An 18,506-nucleotide genomic window follows, 5' to 3' on the forward strand; every position below is an offset into this window, starting at 1 on the left:
GGTAACTACTGTGAGTAGAAGGGGGAAAAAAGCCGTACGTAAGGCCTACAGCTGAAACAGCACAAAAGTTATAGTTCACACTGACAGTACTGCGGCTTAGTTGTGAGGGGTCAAGTACTGTTTCGCTAGATATACGCTGTGTATCCATGTACTCGTCAAACCAACCATATGCATGTCCGCAACGCCGTATAAAACAAAAAAAATACACATCATCTGCCTCCCTTGATCTCTTTTCTTGGTCACGCACCAGACCCAGTCGCCCTCGCCATCAGTGTCGTGGTCGGCGGCGCCATTCCCGGCGAGGGGGGAAGCGATGGTCCCGTCCTTTCCGGCGGCGCGGGCAGCGGTGCGTCTTGCGGCCGCGTGTCCGTCAAGACGACATCGGCGGCGGCGGCGGCGGCCGTGCGTGCTTCCCGGGCCGCCTCCCGCGAGAGCGGCGGCGACGGCGGCGGCCCCTCGCGGATGCCGCCCATCTCCCACCACAGCAGCCTCAGCTCGTAGCGCCGCCTGGCGCTCCCCAGCGCCAGGCAGGGGCGCCAGCAGCAGCACAGCAGCGCGAGCGCGACGCCAAAGGCGACGCCGATGAAGAAGCCGCGGACGGCAGACTGCGCGCCCGGCCCGCCCCCGCCCAGGCGCTCAATGGCCCGGTTGGCCGACTCGTCGTCGCGTGCGGCGAGGGGCGGCGGCGGCGGCGCTGCGGTGACGGCAACGGCGAGGGCGAGGGCAAACGGAAGAGTGGTGGTCGTGAACAAAGTCGACGGTCTGGGCATTTTGCGGAGGGGGTAGTGTTGCCCTCTTTTTTTTTCCCTTCTTTTTTCTTCTTTTTTCTTTCCGGGGGGCTTTATTCTCCTTTTGACTCGTATGCTATATGTTTTGGTGAGGCGGCTGTCCTTCTTGCAGAGTGCTGCTTTTTCTTTTCGAGGTTTGTCGGGCGCGTAGAAATGGGCAAAATATCGTGGTACGAAATGATCGCCCTTTCACGACCGTCGCGGCGTATCGCGTGCTATCATGGCGGGCCGCCGGACCAAGTTCTCAACGGGATTGATGATGCCAAAAGGTGAAGGATGTCGAAGATTAAAAATGAAGGAATTCGCCCAGAGAGACTGGACCTGTGTATGACGAAGCCAAGTACTCCTGCGCCTCTGTGGGAAGACGTTCTTGGCAAAGAAGAGATGCGTATTGAGGCTGGCGAGTGGCGTTTTTTGGGGGGGGGGAGGGGGGTGGGAAGGTTTTGGACAAAGGTCGTTTGGCCGTGTTTGTTGATGCTGTATTTACTAGTACTGAGGCCGCACTTTATTACCGACGTCGTGCAAACGGGTACACAGCGGTAAATCCGCTCGGCTACCAATCAAAGCAATCAGCAAAGCTTCCAAGGTCCAGCCTACCAGCAGCCTTTTGGTTCAGCTTGCCTCGGATGAGGCAGCCACGAACCCTAACCGTTTGTGGCGCTGTTGACAGGTGTGCGTGCATTTTGAAGAAGAGGACGAGAGAGCAGTAAACAAAAAGAACAGAAAAGGAAAACGAGTAGAAATATGATGCAAGTTTTCCTGCATAGATTTCATCTCATCTTTCTTCAGTCTGATTTCGCCCATTGTCCAGCATATTCAGACTACTGGCCTAGGAGCATATGAGGGCCGACCGACAGCTGGATCAATAAATCCAAGAATAAATTCAAAAATAAACCATGTAGTGCAGTACTCAAAGTTTGATTGACCAATTACTCTGAAATACATTCTTGCATTGTTCTTTCGATAGTACAAATCACTACTGTGCTGCTTCTGGCGGACCCGATCTTGATGCCCATCTCGATCAGTCCTGGTCTTGGCATCGTCAAAGCTGGACCATCGCAGAGAGTGATTGCGACCGCCCAGGAAGCAAATGAGATGACGTACATGCGGGCTGAGTTCCGTGGCCTGTTTTCTTGTCCCAGCCTTGCTCGGCCGGCCGGTGCGACCGACCGAGTTCTTCCCAAGCAACGCTTGCAGCCCCTGCAGCCGAACTTGCTCGGCTCTCCGCCAAATAGACGCGGTGATAAAACGCGGCACAAAGGTTAATCTAAGCTTGTAATTCCCCGAATGGAGAGTAGCAGGGCCAATCTCGGTGGTAGCCGACCAAGTTTCAAGGACAGTAACAAGAAGAAACGAAAAAGAAAGAAAATAAGAAAAGGCGCCACCCATAGCTTACAAAGGCCCTGCTGCGTCAGGAGCTGACGTGTTTACGACATTGATGAGTACTCATATATGGGCAGCTCCCACAGGGCAGGCGGGTCTACTGATGACAACGTGCGTGGACTACCTTGGTTGCTTGGCTAGCACGATGACTATTGACTACCTACCTTAATAGAAGCAGGTAAGTACAGTAGTTGTTTACAAAGCTACAGGCTAGTTTGAGAGGGAGTCTTGCACTAGTTGGACCAACATAGAGTCATGCAGCCCCAGCTGAGCAACACACCGCCGACCACGTAACCCGTGGCGTCACGGTATGGCGCATTCGAATTTTCCATCGGTCCGGGGCTCTTTTTTTTTGCTTTTCTTTTTGTTTTTTTGATTCATGATTGCGGCAAAATCAACCTGCTTTCATCGAATTAATCTCCAGGTAGAAGAGCAAAACAAAAAAATTAGTTGGGACTCGGACTGGCTTCAAGCTGCCAATCCAAGTAGACGGTGTGAACCTCAGTGTACATCTCGCATTGAATAAAAACAAACACACAAGAGATGCGCAAGGCTACGGGAAAGAGAGTTTTCAAATTTTAAGCACAAAAATAAAGTTGGTCAGCTAAAGGAGAAAAAAACACCATCACGCCTCATCATCGTCCCACCACTGGCCCTTGCCGTTGACTCAACTTGTCATCCGCAAGACTGGAGCCCCAGCCCTACGTAACAACCCACCCCGTGTAGCCGATTTCGTCAAAAATTAGGTTGCTCTGATGAAAGGAAGAATAAAAATGAAAACAAAAAGAAGAAGAAGAAGCAAACAGCAGCAGCAAGCCACGCAAGCCGGTGGGGGGAAGAAGGGGGCTACCAGGCGCCGGCTTTACCCAAACCGGTGCGCAACGCAACGCACTTCAGCCTTGCGCGGCTGTTGGTGGGTTATCATGATGGGAATAGGGATGCGACCCGCGGGGTTGTTGGATTATGATCCCTCTGCCCCTTCTACTGGTAACAGGAGAGAAAAATACTACCAATAAGGCATGTGATGACGAAAGACGGGTGGATGAAACGGCTGGCGTGGGCGCTGGGATAGTTGTGAGGTCTTTTGTCACCTGGCCTTTGTCTGGACCTCAAGGTAAGACGGGGGAGTAAGTCTGGCCGAACCGTTTCAAGGACCCTCACGCTTGTAAGACTTTGATTTTTATGACAATTTACACTCTGAAATAAACATGCCTTGTGTTGAGAGAAAAAACCCTAGACGAAATTGGCCCTTTTTTTGATCTAATAACTCGGGGGGTTATTGAGGTGGGTGACTTTGCGCCGGCCGTTTCGATTACTGAGTACAAACCACAATACAAATGACGACAACGAAGAAAAGAAAAGAAAAGAAAATCACGTCTAATTGGGAGGCTTTTTGCCGAGGTGTGTAGCTAACGATTGCGTTGAAACTGGTGCAACTCGGTTGATCCCCCCCCCCACCGGCCAACGACGACCGACTACGCAATCTGGAGATGTTGTACGTGCCTCACCCCAGTAGGCTACTCGTAGTCATCCCAACACAGGTAGACTCATTAGGCCGGGAAGCTGGCGTAATAGGCCGGCGTACCCGATTCGGGGTCCGGCCGGGGGGGGGTGGAAGGGTTGGAGGGAGGGCGCGCGGGTACATCAACCCTAATATTCGGCTTCAATGACGAACTCTCGCATTTGCCTAACAGTTATACGGAACATCAGTCACATCTCGGAGATGCGAAAAGATGGTGGCTGAACTTTAGTGTCTTTTTTCTTTTTTTCCCTTCACCTTTTTATCTTGGAGGCTTGCGTATGAGGGTCGTATGCCTGGCTGGCTGCCCGCCGAAGGTCGGCGATAGCTCGCCTCGAAGCATACTCTTACATTAAATGTTTATCTGGAAATGTGTATATATATATCCGGAACCCCCTCTCCCTCAACTTACACGGTTTCAATCAAAGCAAATCATCCTCATATACTACCCCGTCTCTTGCAATTGCTTCTGCAATTGTATCAACCCCCCTTGCCTGATTGTATCAGATCAACAACCGTTACCCATAATCCTCGTCGTCGTCATCATCATCATCATCATCATCATCATCATCACCGACCATGGACGCCAAAGCCGACACACGCCAGTCCGTCGACTCCAACAGCCCTCTGCTGGCCAAGTCGCAGGGTTCGGCCTCATCCTCTGCCGACAAGAATGGCAACAGCGCGGCCGCGGGCGGGAAAGAGGTCGAGGCGACGGCCCGGAAAAACGAGGCCAGGGACAAGCTGAACCCTGAGCATCCCGTCTCGAGCATCCCGTTTCACATGAATCAGTGGTAGGCGGGCGTATACCACACATTTCCACAGAGAGAGAGAGAGAGTCGGAAAGAAACACACACACACACACACACACACACACACACACACAGAGAGAGAGAGAGAGAGAGAGAGAAAGTAAAGGAGAGGGAGAGCGACCATACCCGAATAAATAGCCATAGGCTACATCAATTCATGCGCTAGACTGAGTTTTTTATACATCTAAAGACGACCCAAAAATGATTCAAATGATTCCCGGTATTCAACAACGCGCATTGTGCCGTTTCTTTGCACGCGCATGCTCGCGATGCCTCAAGAGTAAAGACGAAGAAGGAGGAGGAGGAGGGCAAGAAGGAAAAGAAGAAGAGTTCCAAATGTTTGGAAAAAAAGAGAAAAAATGTATATATGTAAAGAGAATCCAAACAAGTGACCAACAGCCCAACCAGCAGTAACGCTTCATATGATACCACCGGGTGGGCCGTACCCCGAAGACGTTCCTCCGGCACTGCCCGGGTCGCCGTCCATTGGAGCGCTCGTCGTCTTTCGTAACATAAACATGGGCTTCTTTCCTTCTTTATCCAGTTGCTTGAAGAGAATCAAAGGCTTCTCGTCCATGGCAAGACAGCGCTCCTGGTCGCCGTAGACAATGTACAGTGCGTACTGGTCCCAGGGCGCATTGATCTGGTACTTGCGCAGTGCCGCCGGTAGAACCTTGTAGCACGGGTCCTCCATAGAGACCCGAAACGACTTGAAAATTTCTACAGAGCCGGGCGGATGGTTCGGGGTATCGGGCACGGGTGTCTCGCGCCGTCGTGGGGCGCTGGTCTCGTTGTAGTTTCGTATCGACGGGGTGGTCGTGTCACTGCGGTAGGAGCGGGATGCGAGCGTCGTGCCGCTCAGGTAATTTTGCGGTGAGGTGGGTGAGGGAATGTTGGGTGAGTATCCAGGAGAGGACGAGTTGTGGGCGGAGCCGTTCATGGCGGCGAGATGCGTCGACGACAGGACAGCGCGTTCGGCGGCGCTGGCAGGGTCCAAGGTTTGCTCGGCAATGCTTCTCTCGTGACCGGCCTGTGTGGGTGACGAGCTCTTGGGCATGGCTCCTATGAGAATTTTGCGTTGCGAGTATTGGCGCTTGACACCACCGACGCCAGTGCTACCACCTGGAGGCGTCGGACCAGGACTGGAAATGTTGCCGGCCTCGTACGTGTATCCCTGGCCGCCAGATGTGACGTTGGGCAGTGGCTGCTGGGCGTCTTTGGCGATTCGAAGGGCGGGTAAAACATCTTCGCGTAAACGGCGAAAGTCATCTGTCATGCGCCGCAGGTCCCCCTCGAGCAGGTTGACGCGCTCGTCGCGCAGTCTTATTTGTTCGACTAAATGCTTGATATCCTTGAGTGTCGCTGTAGTGTACTGCGCTTCGGTATCGGCAGCTATGGCGAGTTAGCAAATGCAGGGTCAGGCTGTGCAGACGGAACGGGGCAGGACGTACACATTGGCACATAGTGATCCGACTCCATGGGAATATCCTGTGCCTTTTTGACGTCGTAGACGCTCTTGAGAATGGTCAATCTGTGGCCAACACTAGCGATGCCCATGCTCTTGAGATCGTCGTGAAGCAGGGCGACCAGAGCCTCTCCAACGATTTCGTTTTCTAAGGTATCATGTTAGCTCCCCTCCCTCATCACACGCGGTTTGGCGGAATGGCAAGGTTGACAAGATACACCAGACTGCCGAGGTGTACGTACCAATAAAATGATCGGCATATTGGGAGAGGCCGATGTTGCTGATAAAATCGGCACACTCGTCGACAGTCCACTCTGAGATGATTGTCTCGGGCAGGCGATCGGCACTGCTATGACGGCCATATGTGGTGGGCGTGTGCTCGGCTGATGTCGAGAGTTCGGAATCGATAGGGGAGGCTTCCGAGTCGCCAACTGGAGAGTGGCCGCCCATGCTGCGCTCGTACTCATCGTCAGCGTCCGACTCTGCGTACGCGGTGCCGCCCTCGAAAGCCATGATGGGTGTGGTGCCTGGCCGGGGGCGGATGCTGCGCTGGATGAGAGACCGGTCGATGGTGAGAGGCGCCCGTGGCGAAGCTGGCGATTCAGCTGCCAGGGAAAGGAGGGGGGCCGTTGCTGCAACGCAGGCGAGGCGGGCTGTGTCGTCGGGCAGGACTCGCAAAAAAGCGATTGGGTTGCTGGCGAGTCGCTCTCAAGGCCGACAGAGGTTGTGTTTCGGAGGATGCGGATGGTTGTCGTCGACGGTGTTGGTGATGGTGGTAGCAGGGAGAGCGGGCGGACGCGCAAGCTCGATTTCAGGTGGAAGGACTGGGAAGCGGAGGGAGAAGCAAAGGCCGTGCACGTTGAACGAGCTGCCGAGGGTGCAATACGAGGTGAGCGCGATTAATTAAATTTCCAGGCAGACTGCTTAGAATTGATGGACAGTAGAAGCTCGGGTCGAGTGCGAGAGACTGTTGACCGTTTGGAGGAGAGGAGGGAGTATGGGTTATGGGTATCTGGTTGAGCGAGGTGGGAGATTGGAGACCCGTTGCGATTAATGAGCCGTGGCGTGTGAGAGGGGAAGAGAGCCGCTGGCGGGAGAGCCGAAAGAAGGAGACGGGAACGCTGGATACACAATGGCAAAGGCGGCGGCTATGAAAGAGCGGGCGGGGGAGAAAAAAAAGGGAGAAAAGGGTAACGGGTAAAGAGGATAAGAAGAAGAAGAAGAAGAAGAAGAAGAGGCTGCGGATCGGGAAAGGTGGGATGGAAGCAGGTTGAAGGAGGATTGGATGCAACCAAAGGAGATGGCGGCAGCAGGAGTTTAGGTAGTTTACTTGCTAAGTACCTTGCTCAGTTAGTAGGTACTTAGCTGCCTAGGTAGGTACTGATGACTGGGTACTGAGCAGTTGGCGGCGAAGGGGAGGGGAGGGGAAGAGATGGAAAATATGGAGATGGAGATGGCGAGGAAAAGGTGTCAGGTCGCTGGGCGGGGACCAGCGGTAGCAACAGGTACAGTGGGTTTTTTTTATTTTTTTTTTATTTTTTTTATAGTTAGATACCTAGGTAGGGAGATGATACATGCAGGATACGTGAGAGGAGGCGCGTGTAGGAGGTACCTAGGTAAGTAGGAGGTCGGCACCTACTTAGGCTTCCTGGGTAAGGTACTTAGTAAGTACCTACCAAACAAGACCAACGACCGATGATGCTTTTTGCCGTGTTAGGGCCTGTCTGCAGGCGGGTACATGACCTAAATATAGAAGACTGTGGGCAAGTAGGCAGGTACATTGCTCTGCTATTTGAGAGGTAGGTTGTCTAGGTACCTAATCTGATGACTAGAGGGTCTGATGGCGTTGAAAAAAAAAAAAGTCTGTGTGTTGTATCATTGTCTTTTGTGCGTGTGTGCGTGTGTGCGTGTGTGCATGTGTGCGTGTGTGCATGTGTGTGTGTGTGTGTGTGTGCGCGTGCAGAGCGAGTGTGCAAGACGCAGAACAGAAAAGAAAAAAAAGAAAAAGACTGTTGCTGCAGCCGGGCGCTAAAAGTAAAAAAGATTAATTATTCAGATAAAAAGAAACCAAACCCCGGACGGGTGGATTACAAAAAAAAAAACCGGCAAGAAGAAACAAGCAAAACGTTGGCTGGAGTCGGGGCTTAGGCTAGGTACTTACCAGGCAGTACTCCGAAGTCCGCACCAGTAAGTAGGTACTTACTTGGGCAAGTTACAAGTACAGCTCTGCCAAGATGATGGGTGATACTTACTTACCGTAGGTACCCAACTAGGTAGTAAGCTCTGTACTAAGTAAGGTGTTTATGACCTGCTTTGGGTATCGAGTTGGAACACACGCCAAGAAGGGTAATATTGTAAGTACTATGGTATCAGGGAAGGGTGGGAGGATAAGTATCATCTTGGCCGAAGCAAATGTATCAAGGTTGCTTGCCTTTTCGCTGTGCAAGTATTGATGCTGCCACAGAACGAGCCCACGATCCAGAGGCACAGCTTCAAGTAAGTACAGGTCCGGTCGCCCGCAAAAGGAGCTACTACTTGGGTAGGTAAGGTCCTGAGTACCTACCTAAGTAATAGATTCTGTACTTACAGCGGCTTCGCGCCCGACCCTTACACCGCGTCGCACCGGCTCCTTCTCCGTCATCCCACTTAGCCCACTACAGCGGCCCTCCAGGCTCCAGCGCATCGCCCCCTGCTACCTTGACGGCGGAACCGCACGGGTACCTGCAGCCAAGTCGTTGCCAACCGTTGTTGCCAGGCCGCTGTAAATTCCCCGGCGCTGCAAACACCTGACCATCCATCTCTCTGCTCAACGCCTGCCAATCGGCCTACTAACCCAAGTACCTACGGGGTACACTACAGGTATTAATAAGTAACCGTCAACTTTTTGCTGCAGAGTCAACCACACCACCACCCATCGCCATCATAAAACTGCATCATGTAGTTGACGGCTATCTGCATGTCTCCTCCTCTTCCATCCTTCAAGCCGCCATTACATTGCAGATCTCTTCGAAGCCAGCGTTAGCAAGACCAATAAACATGCACAATTTTTTTTTTGAAAAAAAACACCAGATTTCCAAAACCTGCCTGCCTGCCTGCCTGCCTGCCTGCCTGCCTACGGTTTCTTGCTGCCCCGTCACTCATCGCACATCACCAGGCCGTTGCGCAGCGCCCAGCCCCACGCAAACTGGATAAGTAGCTGTTGATAATCTCTCTCCTCTTGTTCTTTTTTTTTTAAACACCTTGCGTCCCTCTTCTCCTTCTTATTCCGTTCGTTTCGAGTCTTCCCCTTTCCCATTCCTCGACTAAACCCCGCTTGTCTGCCCTTCCATCGTTCCGAAACGGAGCCAGGCACATATACCTTACCTCGCCATTATCAGGTTTCTTCCCCCTTTCTATTATTCTTCTTTTTTTATTTTTCCACTCCTCCTCCTTCTGGGCTGGTTCAGGGAGAGCAGGCAATCCGTCCGTGCTTTCCGCGGCGTGATTGCAGGAATGCAGCCATAATAAATAAATAAAGAGAGAGAGAGAGAATGTTAATGTTAAAAAAAAAAAGGCACAACAGTGCGTGATGAACTGATACGGCCAAGCTGGGTATCCTTGCTACTTACTCCGTACCAGTACAGCCCGGCCATGTCCCGGGGAGGGAAGAGAGGAGGGGGGAAAGGGATCCTTGGCCTGTTCATCTCAGCTTTTCGTACAGAAATAGACAAGAGTGAGGGGGAAAGGGACAAGAAAGACTGTGCGTTTGCAAAGATGGTGTCACGGCATGTCATTTTGTCAAGTGGCGTGTCAAGAGGCTCGAGGAAACATGCAAGAAGAAAACGGCATCCAAGAAACCCCCAAACTGCCCAGTAATTTTGTCAGGTCTTTTTCTTGTCTTCTTTTTCACCTTCTTCCCATCGAGGAAGAAAAAAAAACGACATCAAAATATCCCCAATCTACCTGCCGAGTGTTTTCCCTTGTTCTTTTTGTTTCTCTTCTTCCATCTGGTAGAATCCAGTTTACTACCTCGCTTGCATTCCCTTTCACTCCGTTCTCGGATCATTAATAAGAATAGTACATATATACATGTATGTATTTACATGTATATTCCATTCCATTCCGTGTCCTGTATCTGCATGGACGTCGGCATATCTCAAAACCCACCCAAGTAAAGCCCCGACTGCCTCGGACCTCTTCAACTCTCTCACACACACAACAACAATGTGCTTTTGGTACGACAGCCTCGCTCTCTCTCTCTCTCTCTCTCATTTTTTTTTTCTTTTTTTTCTCTCTTGCCCGCATTTTGCGCAGGCACGAAACCGACGGCGCGTCATGCGTCGAGGGTCCCCCCCACCATTCACCATCCACTATCCACCATTTACCATCCACCCATTCCATCACCACTACATACGAGCTACGTTCATAAGCAAGCTTCTGGACCAGGCATGGAAGTGATGTTTACTCGATAGAGAGCAAAAAAAATAAAGAATAAAAAGCAACATCAAATCACTTTCAACTGCCCCAGTTCAGAACACGCACTAGTTTATCGGCCGATGCCCTCCCAGTCAGTGCCTTGACGCATCGCCTACACTTGTCATGCACCCTTCCAACCCCTCCTCCTCCTTCTCCTTGTCCGCCACGAGGGCAGTCCTTGCTACGGGGAAAGCGGCATGATTTTCTTCAACATCTTGACCAGCCAAGAATTAACCCATCTTTCCAATGCCGCCTACCATGCTGGGCTCCTCATATGCCCCCCTCCCCCCAAAAGTCCTTGCGCCGCCGCCAAGCTGCTGCCCTCGACAAGCCCACCCGTCGCCTCCACGCGTGTTTCACATTTCACCAAGCGCAAATCATGTCAGCTGTCGTCAACAGCCCTTTGCAACTGCGCAAGACCTACACACACAATCCTAGTAGAATAGCTTGATATTGTATATATTCAGCTGCCATGTACACCCCCAATACCTCATTACCCGTCATCTTAGTCATCCGTCTGCCACCATGCCATATGCCGCCGTCTCGCCCCCCCACCTGCTCGTGTACAAGTCATGTTCAATCGCCAGTGAATGGCCGACCGGCTTCCAAAGAAAAAAATGATTAAATATAGTTTGAGAAGAAGAAAATGTGCCCTCCCCATCCCGCTGGGCTGCAAAGCGTACCCTCACAGTCAACCTGCGCTAGAGCAGAAAAAAAAAGAGTAAGAAGGCTGCATGGCTACGGCATTCTTCACCAATGCGGCTCTATTCAAAACCAAGCAACAAGCCCAGCTCTCAACGCCTCGTGCATGTGATTGTCGCCCTCTCGCAGCTCAAGAATGATGAAGTAAGGGAGATGATATAAAACACGAAAAAAAGAGGAGAAAAAAAAGTTCCAACGCCTATGTAATGCTGTATGTTTATCGAAGCGGGAGCTTGGTATCCTCGACGCCATGACGAATGACATCCTCCACCTGCCATCGCGGCGGATTCACAGGAACGCCATTGGCCGCGCGCCATTCGCGCTCTTGCTTGTGCGTCATGGTTGGCAGGTTCTTTGGCAGATGGGGAAGGCCACCCGCAACACCTGTCGAGATCTTGAGCTGCAGCAGCTCAGCCACTTCCTCGCAGGCAACGAGGAGGCGGTCCATGTCCTCCTTGTTGTGCGCTGAAGAAACGCAGAAACGCGCGCGCGAACTGATCAAGGGAGTGGCAGGGTATCCGACAACGACGACAGAAACCTTACGCTTCAGCATCTCGTGGCTAAAGGCAGGCATCTTTCCAGGGTGATACAGCAAGACGGGAATAATGGGCGAATCGTCGTGACCATATACAATGTAACCCAGTCGCTTGAGTCCGAGACGGAGGTATCGAGAGTTAAAGGCAATGCGACGCAGACGCTCCTCACCCTGGCCCGGGCTGACTTCGCCCGTGATGAGCTTGAGAGAAACCAGAATCTGCTGGAGGACACAAGGAGCCGGAGACTCGCCGAGCTGCGTGGAAGCGTTGGTGGCGCGGAGCTTATCAATGATTGCCTTGTCGGCGGCAATATAGCCACCGTTGGCACCAAACGACTTGGTCAAGGTGCCCATGAGAATGTCGACCTCGGCGGGATTGATGCCAAAGTAGTCGCAGACGCCACGTCCGTTGGGACCGAGAGCACCGATCGAGTGAGCCTCGTCGACGAAGAGGTAAAACTTGTACTTGCGCTTCAGAGCGAGAATGCCAGGCAAATCACACATGGTACCTTCCATCGAGTACAGGCCTTCGACGACGACGAGAATCTTCTTCCAGGGTCGGTGAGTGCGGGGCTGTCCCTGCGAAATGGCCTCTCTAAGGACACGCTCGAGGTCGTGAGTGTCGTTGTGGCGGAAGGACTGGATGACGGCGCCGGAGAGACGAGCACCGATGCGGATCGAGGCGTGGTTCAGCTCATCGGAGATGATAAGGCAGCCCTTGCTGACGAGGGCAGGGAAAGAGCTGGCGTTGGTGACGTAGCCCATGGAGAAGACCATGGCAGAAGGCTTGCCGACAAAGGCGGCGATTTCTCGCTCAACCTCGAGGGCAAGCTCCGAGGTGCCGGCATCGGCTCTGGGGCTGCAGAAGCTGACGCCATAACGCTTGACGCACTCCTCGACGGCGTCGGCGCAGGGGCCGCTGGACTGGGCAAAACCTAGGTAGTTGTAGGAGCTCATGTTGAGAGTCTCGGTGTAGGTGCCGGTGTAGTGGTAAGACAGGTTGAAGTCGTGGGAGATGCGGTCCATGAGAGTGATGTAGCGGCCGGGAACGCCAACAGTAGTACGAGCAAAGCAGTCGTCGAGACGACGCTTCAGACGGCGGGTGTAAAAGTTGTCAAAGTCATCGTTGAGAGGGGCATAGCCGTTTTGCACCTTGAGAGCCTGATACAGCTTCTTGTCTCCGAAGCGCTTGCCAAAAAAGTCACGAATGTGGCCGAGGAGGATGAGGATCAGGTAGCTGATGTAGGTGGTGAGAAGGTAGTAGTAGGGAGGTTCGTCTTCGATAGGAGCCTCGAGGGGTTCGCCGTGCGACTTGGAGGTGTAGAGGTGGGAGGCGTTGCTCAGGGGACCAAACTGGGAGTCGGCGATACGCTGACGCTCAATCTCCTCGGCCGTCTCGGGCTTGAAGATTGTCGTAGTGGAGGTCTCGAGGGTCTGGTCGCTTGCCATGGCGCTCGAGAGAGAGATGGTGGGGAGGGGAACGGTGGCGGGCGAGATGGCAGCAGGCGAGGCGGTCGAAGGCTGAGACTGGGCATCGCGAGAAGGGGCCTGGGAAAACTGAGGCCTGTCGAGGGCAGGCTGGTCGGACTGTTGGTGCTGCTGCATGGCGAGGAGAGACTTTTGGGCCGCAGAATGGCCGTCTTTGGACTTTGGGCTGGACGAGAAGAGCTGGGAGAGGCGGTTTGACTTTGAAGAGGAGGGACGTCTCTGGCTCTTTTCAGACTGCGACATGGCGGGAACGGTGGAAAAGGGATTCTGGAGTCGGCGCGGCATGCTTCTGACTACCTAGCGTCGGTAATCGAGCCGAGAAGAGGAAGCAGCAGCCGGCGAGACGAGGTCTGGACGGGGATTCGGGTGCGAGTTGGGAGTTGGCCGTTGCGCAGGAACGGTGAGGATCTTTTCAGCCAGGGGCGACGGGCGGTTGGCTGTGGAGAGTCGGGGAACGGATCAACGGCGGGGAGGCCGGAGTCGAGCTGGGCTGGAAAGCGGCAAATGAAGCCGGTCAGCAGACTTGAGAGAGACCAATTGAGGGAATTGAGTGCAGAGTGAAGGAGGAACGAGACAATCTAGCGAGGCATGTCTGTTGGAAGAGAGTGGCGGGACGATGGATGTCTTGGGGGGCAGGGAGAGGAAGGTTGCCGGCTTGAGCGGGCGTTTTTTTAGCTATCCCCTGAGTACTAGGTACCTAAGCAGCTAAAGGTACCTTGCTTGGTTGCTTGGCCCCCCCTGTCGTGATGGCAGAATTTGGGCGGAAGAGCCGGGGGGTTGAACAACAGGGCAACGATAAAGAGCACTAGGCTGGAAAAGGGGGAGAATCGGGGGATAATTGCTGGGATGTGGTGGATTGAGGCTTTGACGGCAGTCGAAATCGTGTGATTCTTTATTTACTCTTTATTTTTTTTTCCTTTATATGCTTACCTGGTGAGGCCTCTGTGTAAAGCTCCGACTAAACGCGACGGTGCCGCGTAGGGTTTGTGGCTGGTGCTTTGCACAACGGAGACAACGTCACGCCAACGGTGGCGTAGGGAATAGCAGAGGCGATTCCAAGGGAATGACTGAAGGAATGAACTTGGAAGGAGCAAAAAGAAAAAAGAGAGGAAAGATGGTTGTTGGAGGAAAAGAATGGGAAATAGAAGGGAGAGTAGATGAGCAAAAAAAATGAAGGGAAAAAATGGAAAAAGTATAACTGAAAAGAAGCAAAGCGGCGAAAGAGTAAGTACTGGTAGATCAGTATTAAGGTACTTACTGACAGTGTCCTTACTATTACCAGTCAAGTCCATGACGCCGATGCTGGATGGGGCTTAAAATGGGGATTTGGGGAGGCGCGGAAAAAGAGACACAACGGGTGAGTGGGGTCATGCCATCTACCTGTGAACCACTAAACGTGCACTAGAAAAAAAAATGCAGAGAAAAAAAAACGTACGGAGTATGAGAGGACAATTTCAGCGATGCAGTGGGGGGGAGGGGAATGGCAAGCTGCGCGCCAGTGAGGCTCTACCTATCTAATTAGGGCAGTGAATTGTCACTACTACCAGTAAGGACTCCGTAGAAGAAGAAAATCCCATTACCAGCGATGAATCTCAACTAAATTTCAAGTAATCAAACTAATGGGACAATGATACCTTGGGCAGCTTAGCTCCGGCGGTAGCAGTTCGGGGCGTCCAGGCGATGCAACGCGCCCGCCCGGCGACCTGCGCTAGCTGATGTATGGTTAATGCATGCAGAACGGCTAGGAAATCTTTCTACTAGTTAAGTATTTGGTATTTTTTTTGGGGAGGGCATCAGTTACAGGCGACCAAACAAGACTATAAACCATGGTCTATACGGATTACCGCTCGCTTGCTGTGCTGTGGAAACTTGTTTTATTTCTTTTTTTCTTGCTACACCCATGAAATACCAACTAGGTATTCGCATCTTCACCCGACCTCTTCCGTCGCCTCTCCTCTTCCATCACCCAATCGGCTCCTTCGGATGCCGTCCCTCTCACCTGACGTCTTCTCATGGTAACCTTGATCTTTGTTTCCTTCTACCTCGATGACTCGCCGTCAATATCGCCATCAGCCTTTCTTCTCGGAGCCCAAGGGCCGAGGCCCGGCCGAGGCCCTCACACATCACCATGCCATTATTGTAGGCCCGTTTGCTCGTGTGCTGAGGATGCCATGTCGCGGGCCTGCCTGTTCTCGCGCCACCTGTGTAGTAACTAGTATGTGCGTCATGATGACCGTCAACTCACGACGTCCGCACCTTGAAACCTGGTGAGATACTCAAGGTGCCCAGGTCCTGGCTGGCGGACCTACCATTGGTACCTCCTAGGGTGACTACCTGGCCCCATTTGCCATAGTCACGCAAGTCTATTGTCGGCATACAAGACCTTTTAATAAAATGCGAATGTTATAGAAAAGCGCACAAGACACACACCAATATACAACCAGAGATAAGCACCCCGATTTATACCGGGCGCGTTGCTACTATGGTTCGTTATAGAACCTGCCAGCTGATGTGCGCGCCTGAGGTTCTCCAGGCACTGCCGCCGCTAGGGGCAGCCGCGCCAAAACCTCATCCTAAACTTGATAAGAAAAAAAGGTCCCCCCCGGGGCAAACGTCATGAGGGCGTCCACATCACCCACGGCCCGCGCTGCCATGTCCCTCGCGCGCTCCCCGTGTCGAATACACGGCCTCGATCCCGTCCTGCGAAGCCGCGTTGCGCTGCTACCCGCCGCCGCCGCGCCGCGCCGCTTCCACGCCTGCACACCACGGCACCACGAGCCCGGCTCGCCCACGCGCTCATCCTCAACCACAGCCGCCGACGGCGCATCGCCGCAAGAGCAGCAGCAGCAGCCGGTGCGAGCGCTCCGCGGCCTCGGACTGCTCAAAGGCCGCGGTGTCCAAAGCAGCCAGGCGCGGGGGGGGGCCGGCGGCTCGTCATCCTCCGCCGCGCCGCCGCCGCCGCCGCCGCGCCGCTACATCCTCGGCCAGAGCGCCGACCAGCCCATCCGCGCGCGCTTCGCGCCCTCGCCCACGGGATACCTGCACCTGGGCTCGCTGCGGACGGCCCTGTTCAACAACGTGGCCGCGCGCGCGAGCAAGGACGGCGGCGCCTTTATCCTGCGCATTGAAGACACGGATCAGGTAAAACGTTGCTCCCTTTCACCATCCATCCCCTCACTCATCCTGCCTGCCTGCCTGCCTCTCAATGCGCAATATGCTGACACCATGTGCTGCCATCTTCTACAGAGCCGCCTTGTTCATGACGCCGAGGCACGCCTGCTGCAAGATTTATCATGGGCCGGTCTCTCCTGGGACGAGGGTCCGGACTGCGGCGGCCCCTACGGTCCCTACCGACAGGTATGCGTGTGCCCGCCCTTATGCTCCTCCATAACGTATCTACATTTCATATTCCCTCCCTCTTTCCCTCCATCTCTCCCCCATCACAGACGGGAAAAAAAAGGCCAAACCCGCAAAAAGACTGACAAGAGCGTTGTGTGTTGTTCCCCCCCCCCGGCATTATAGTCGGAGCGGCTGCCCATCTACAGGGAGCACGTCCAGACGCTGCTCGACAAGGGCCACGCCTACCGCTGCTTCTGCAGCCCCGCGCAGCTCGACGCCCAGAAGCAGGCCCTACACGAGGCCGGCCGGCCGACCCTCTACCCGGGCACATGCCGCGCCGTCGGGGCCGCCGAGTCGGCGCGGCGCGCGGCCGCGGGCGAGTCGCACGTCGTCCGCTTCCACGGTGCCGCGTCTGGGCGGCCCAAGCTGCGCGACGCCATCTACGGCCCCTTCCAGAAGAAGGAGGGCGAGGAGGACTTTATCCTGCTCAAGTCGGACGGCTTCCCCACCTACCACTTTGCGTGCGTCGTCGACGACCACCTCATGAAGATCACCCACGTCGTCCGCGGAGAGGTACGAGACGCCAGAGCTTTCTTGTTTATGTTCTTTATCCGTCTTCTTTTCGAAAATTCGCTTCTTTTCTTCTTCCCCTTCTCTCTCTTTCTGTCTCTATCTCTGTCTGTCTCTGTTTCTTAATCTGTCGTCTTGTTTTGTACACGGCGACTCTTTGAAGCTAACACGCGCGGCATCATCCAGGAATGGCTCATCTCCGCGCCCAAGCACGTCGCTCTCTACCAGGCCTTTGGCTGGCAGCCTCCCATCTTTGCGCACCTCGGCCTTCTCGTCAACCCGGACGGCACCAAGCTGAGCAAACGCAACGCCGACGTCGACCTTTCCACCTACAAGACGGGCCGCATCTTTCCCGCCGCGCTGCTCGCCTGGCTGGCCAACCTAGGCTCGTCGTTTAAGCCAAACGTCAAGCCGCCTCGCTCCATCAGCGATCTTGCCGACGCTGTATGTTCTTTTTCGTTTCCTTCTCTGTCGCTCCTTCTCTTTCTGTCCCTCTCTGGCCCCTCCATCTAATGCTCTGTTTCCCGCCTTCTCTTACTGCCAGTTCACTTTTCAATCCTTGGTGTACTGGAGATACCAGCTAACAAATGGAAATGAACAACCTCCCAGTTGACTTTCAAATTTACCCGTGGCGGCATCAAGCTCAACGTCGAGAAGCTCGACCACTTCAACGCCAAATACCGTGACGTGCTCCTCCGCGAGCCCCTCGCCTCGCTCCCGCCGCGCGAGGCCGCCCTGCTGCGCACCCATCTCCTCGCGCCGACCCTCGCCGCGGTGCGGTCAGCCACAGCGAGCGGCCTCGTGGCGGCCTGGCCCGCCGCCGACGCCTCCCCGTCGCGTCTGGAGCCCGTGCCCCGGCTTGCCGACGGCACCGCCGACGACGCCGACGCGCACGCGTACCTCCACAATGTCCTGGCCAGCCGCGACGGAGGCTTCCGCACGGGCGCCGACGTAGTCGAGCAGCATCCGTACCTCTTCTGGCGGCCGCCAGACGAGGTGTACCGCGCGTCCGTGGCCGCCGCGCCGCCGGACGCGCGTGTCCTGGCGGCGCTGGAGCGGGTGCTCGCGCGCGACGACGTCGTCTGGGCCGGTCGCGACGGCCAGGCGGTCGTCGAGGCACTGCGCGACGTTCTGGACCCGCAGGGCGTCGAGGCTCTGACGCTGCACAACGTGCTGCGACTTGTCGGCGCGGGCGGCCAGGACGTCGTCTCGCAGAGCAGCGGACGCATGTTGGCCACGCTGGGCCGTGATGAGTGGCGGCACCGGCTGCAGCGTGTGCAGGAACTCTTGTAGATCAAAACATATCATAATCGATGGATTATTCACCACCACTCCTGGGAGGCTGGCGGTTGCTGTACAACTCAATGTATCATTATGTATGTATCCCCGAAAGAAATTTCAACATTCAAACATTAGTTACGTGGTGAAAAGTATGTTATGTGTTCCAGAT

General features: G+C 54.3%; 5 protein-coding genes across 5 annotated transcripts; 2 read left to right on the top strand and 3 right to left on the bottom strand.

Moving 5' to 3' along the window:
- Positions 1-239: 239 nt before the first annotated feature.
- Positions 240-770, bottom strand: V2A60_006020 (uncharacterized protein; the record flags this gene model as incomplete). The annotated part of the gene is made up of 1 exon (XM_083257318.1): positions 240-770. The coding sequence occupies one exon, from the start codon at positions 768-770 to the stop codon at positions 240-242; it is 531 nt and encodes a 176-aa protein (XP_083113444.1).
- A 3,499-nt stretch (positions 771-4,269) lies between these two features.
- V2A60_006021 (uncharacterized protein) lies at positions 4,270-4,488 on the top strand (the record flags this gene model as incomplete). The annotated part of the gene is made up of 1 exon (XM_083257319.1): positions 4,270-4,488. One exon carries the CDS (start codon positions 4,270-4,272, stop codon positions 4,486-4,488), a length of 219 nt encoding a protein of 72 aa, XP_083113445.1.
- A 432-nt stretch (positions 4,489-4,920) lies between these two features.
- V2A60_006022 (uncharacterized protein) lies at positions 4,921-6,480 on the bottom strand (the record flags this gene model as incomplete). Its single annotated transcript, XM_083257320.1, has 3 exons — positions 4,921-5,894; positions 5,954-6,115; positions 6,210-6,480. The coding sequence occupies 3 exons, from the start codon at positions 6,478-6,480 to the stop codon at positions 4,921-4,923; spliced, it is 1,407 nt and encodes a 468-aa protein (XP_083113446.1).
- Positions 6,481-11,341: 4,861 nt separating this feature from the next.
- Positions 11,342-13,390, bottom strand: V2A60_006023 (serine C-palmitoyltransferase LCB2; the record flags this gene model as incomplete). The annotated part of the gene is made up of 1 exon (XM_083257321.1): positions 11,342-13,390. The coding sequence occupies one exon, from the start codon at positions 13,388-13,390 to the stop codon at positions 11,342-11,344; it is 2,049 nt and encodes a 682-aa protein (XP_083113447.1).
- A 2,373-nt stretch (positions 13,391-15,763) lies between these two features.
- Positions 15,764-18,349, top strand: V2A60_006024 (glutamate--tRNA ligase MSE1; the record flags this gene model as incomplete). Its single annotated transcript, XM_083257322.1, has 5 exons — positions 15,764-16,288; positions 16,394-16,504; positions 16,670-17,059; positions 17,243-17,500; positions 17,666-18,349. The coding sequence occupies 5 exons, from the start codon at positions 15,764-15,766 to the stop codon at positions 18,347-18,349; spliced, it is 1,968 nt and encodes a 655-aa protein (XP_083113448.1).
- Between the last annotated feature and the right edge of the window lie 157 nt (positions 18,350-18,506).

Source organism: Cordyceps javanica, chromosome 4 (assembly GCF_051103115.1).
Source record: "Cordyceps javanica chromosome 4, complete sequence".
NCBI lineage: Eukaryota > Fungi > Ascomycota > Sordariomycetes > Hypocreales > Cordycipitaceae > Cordyceps > Cordyceps javanica.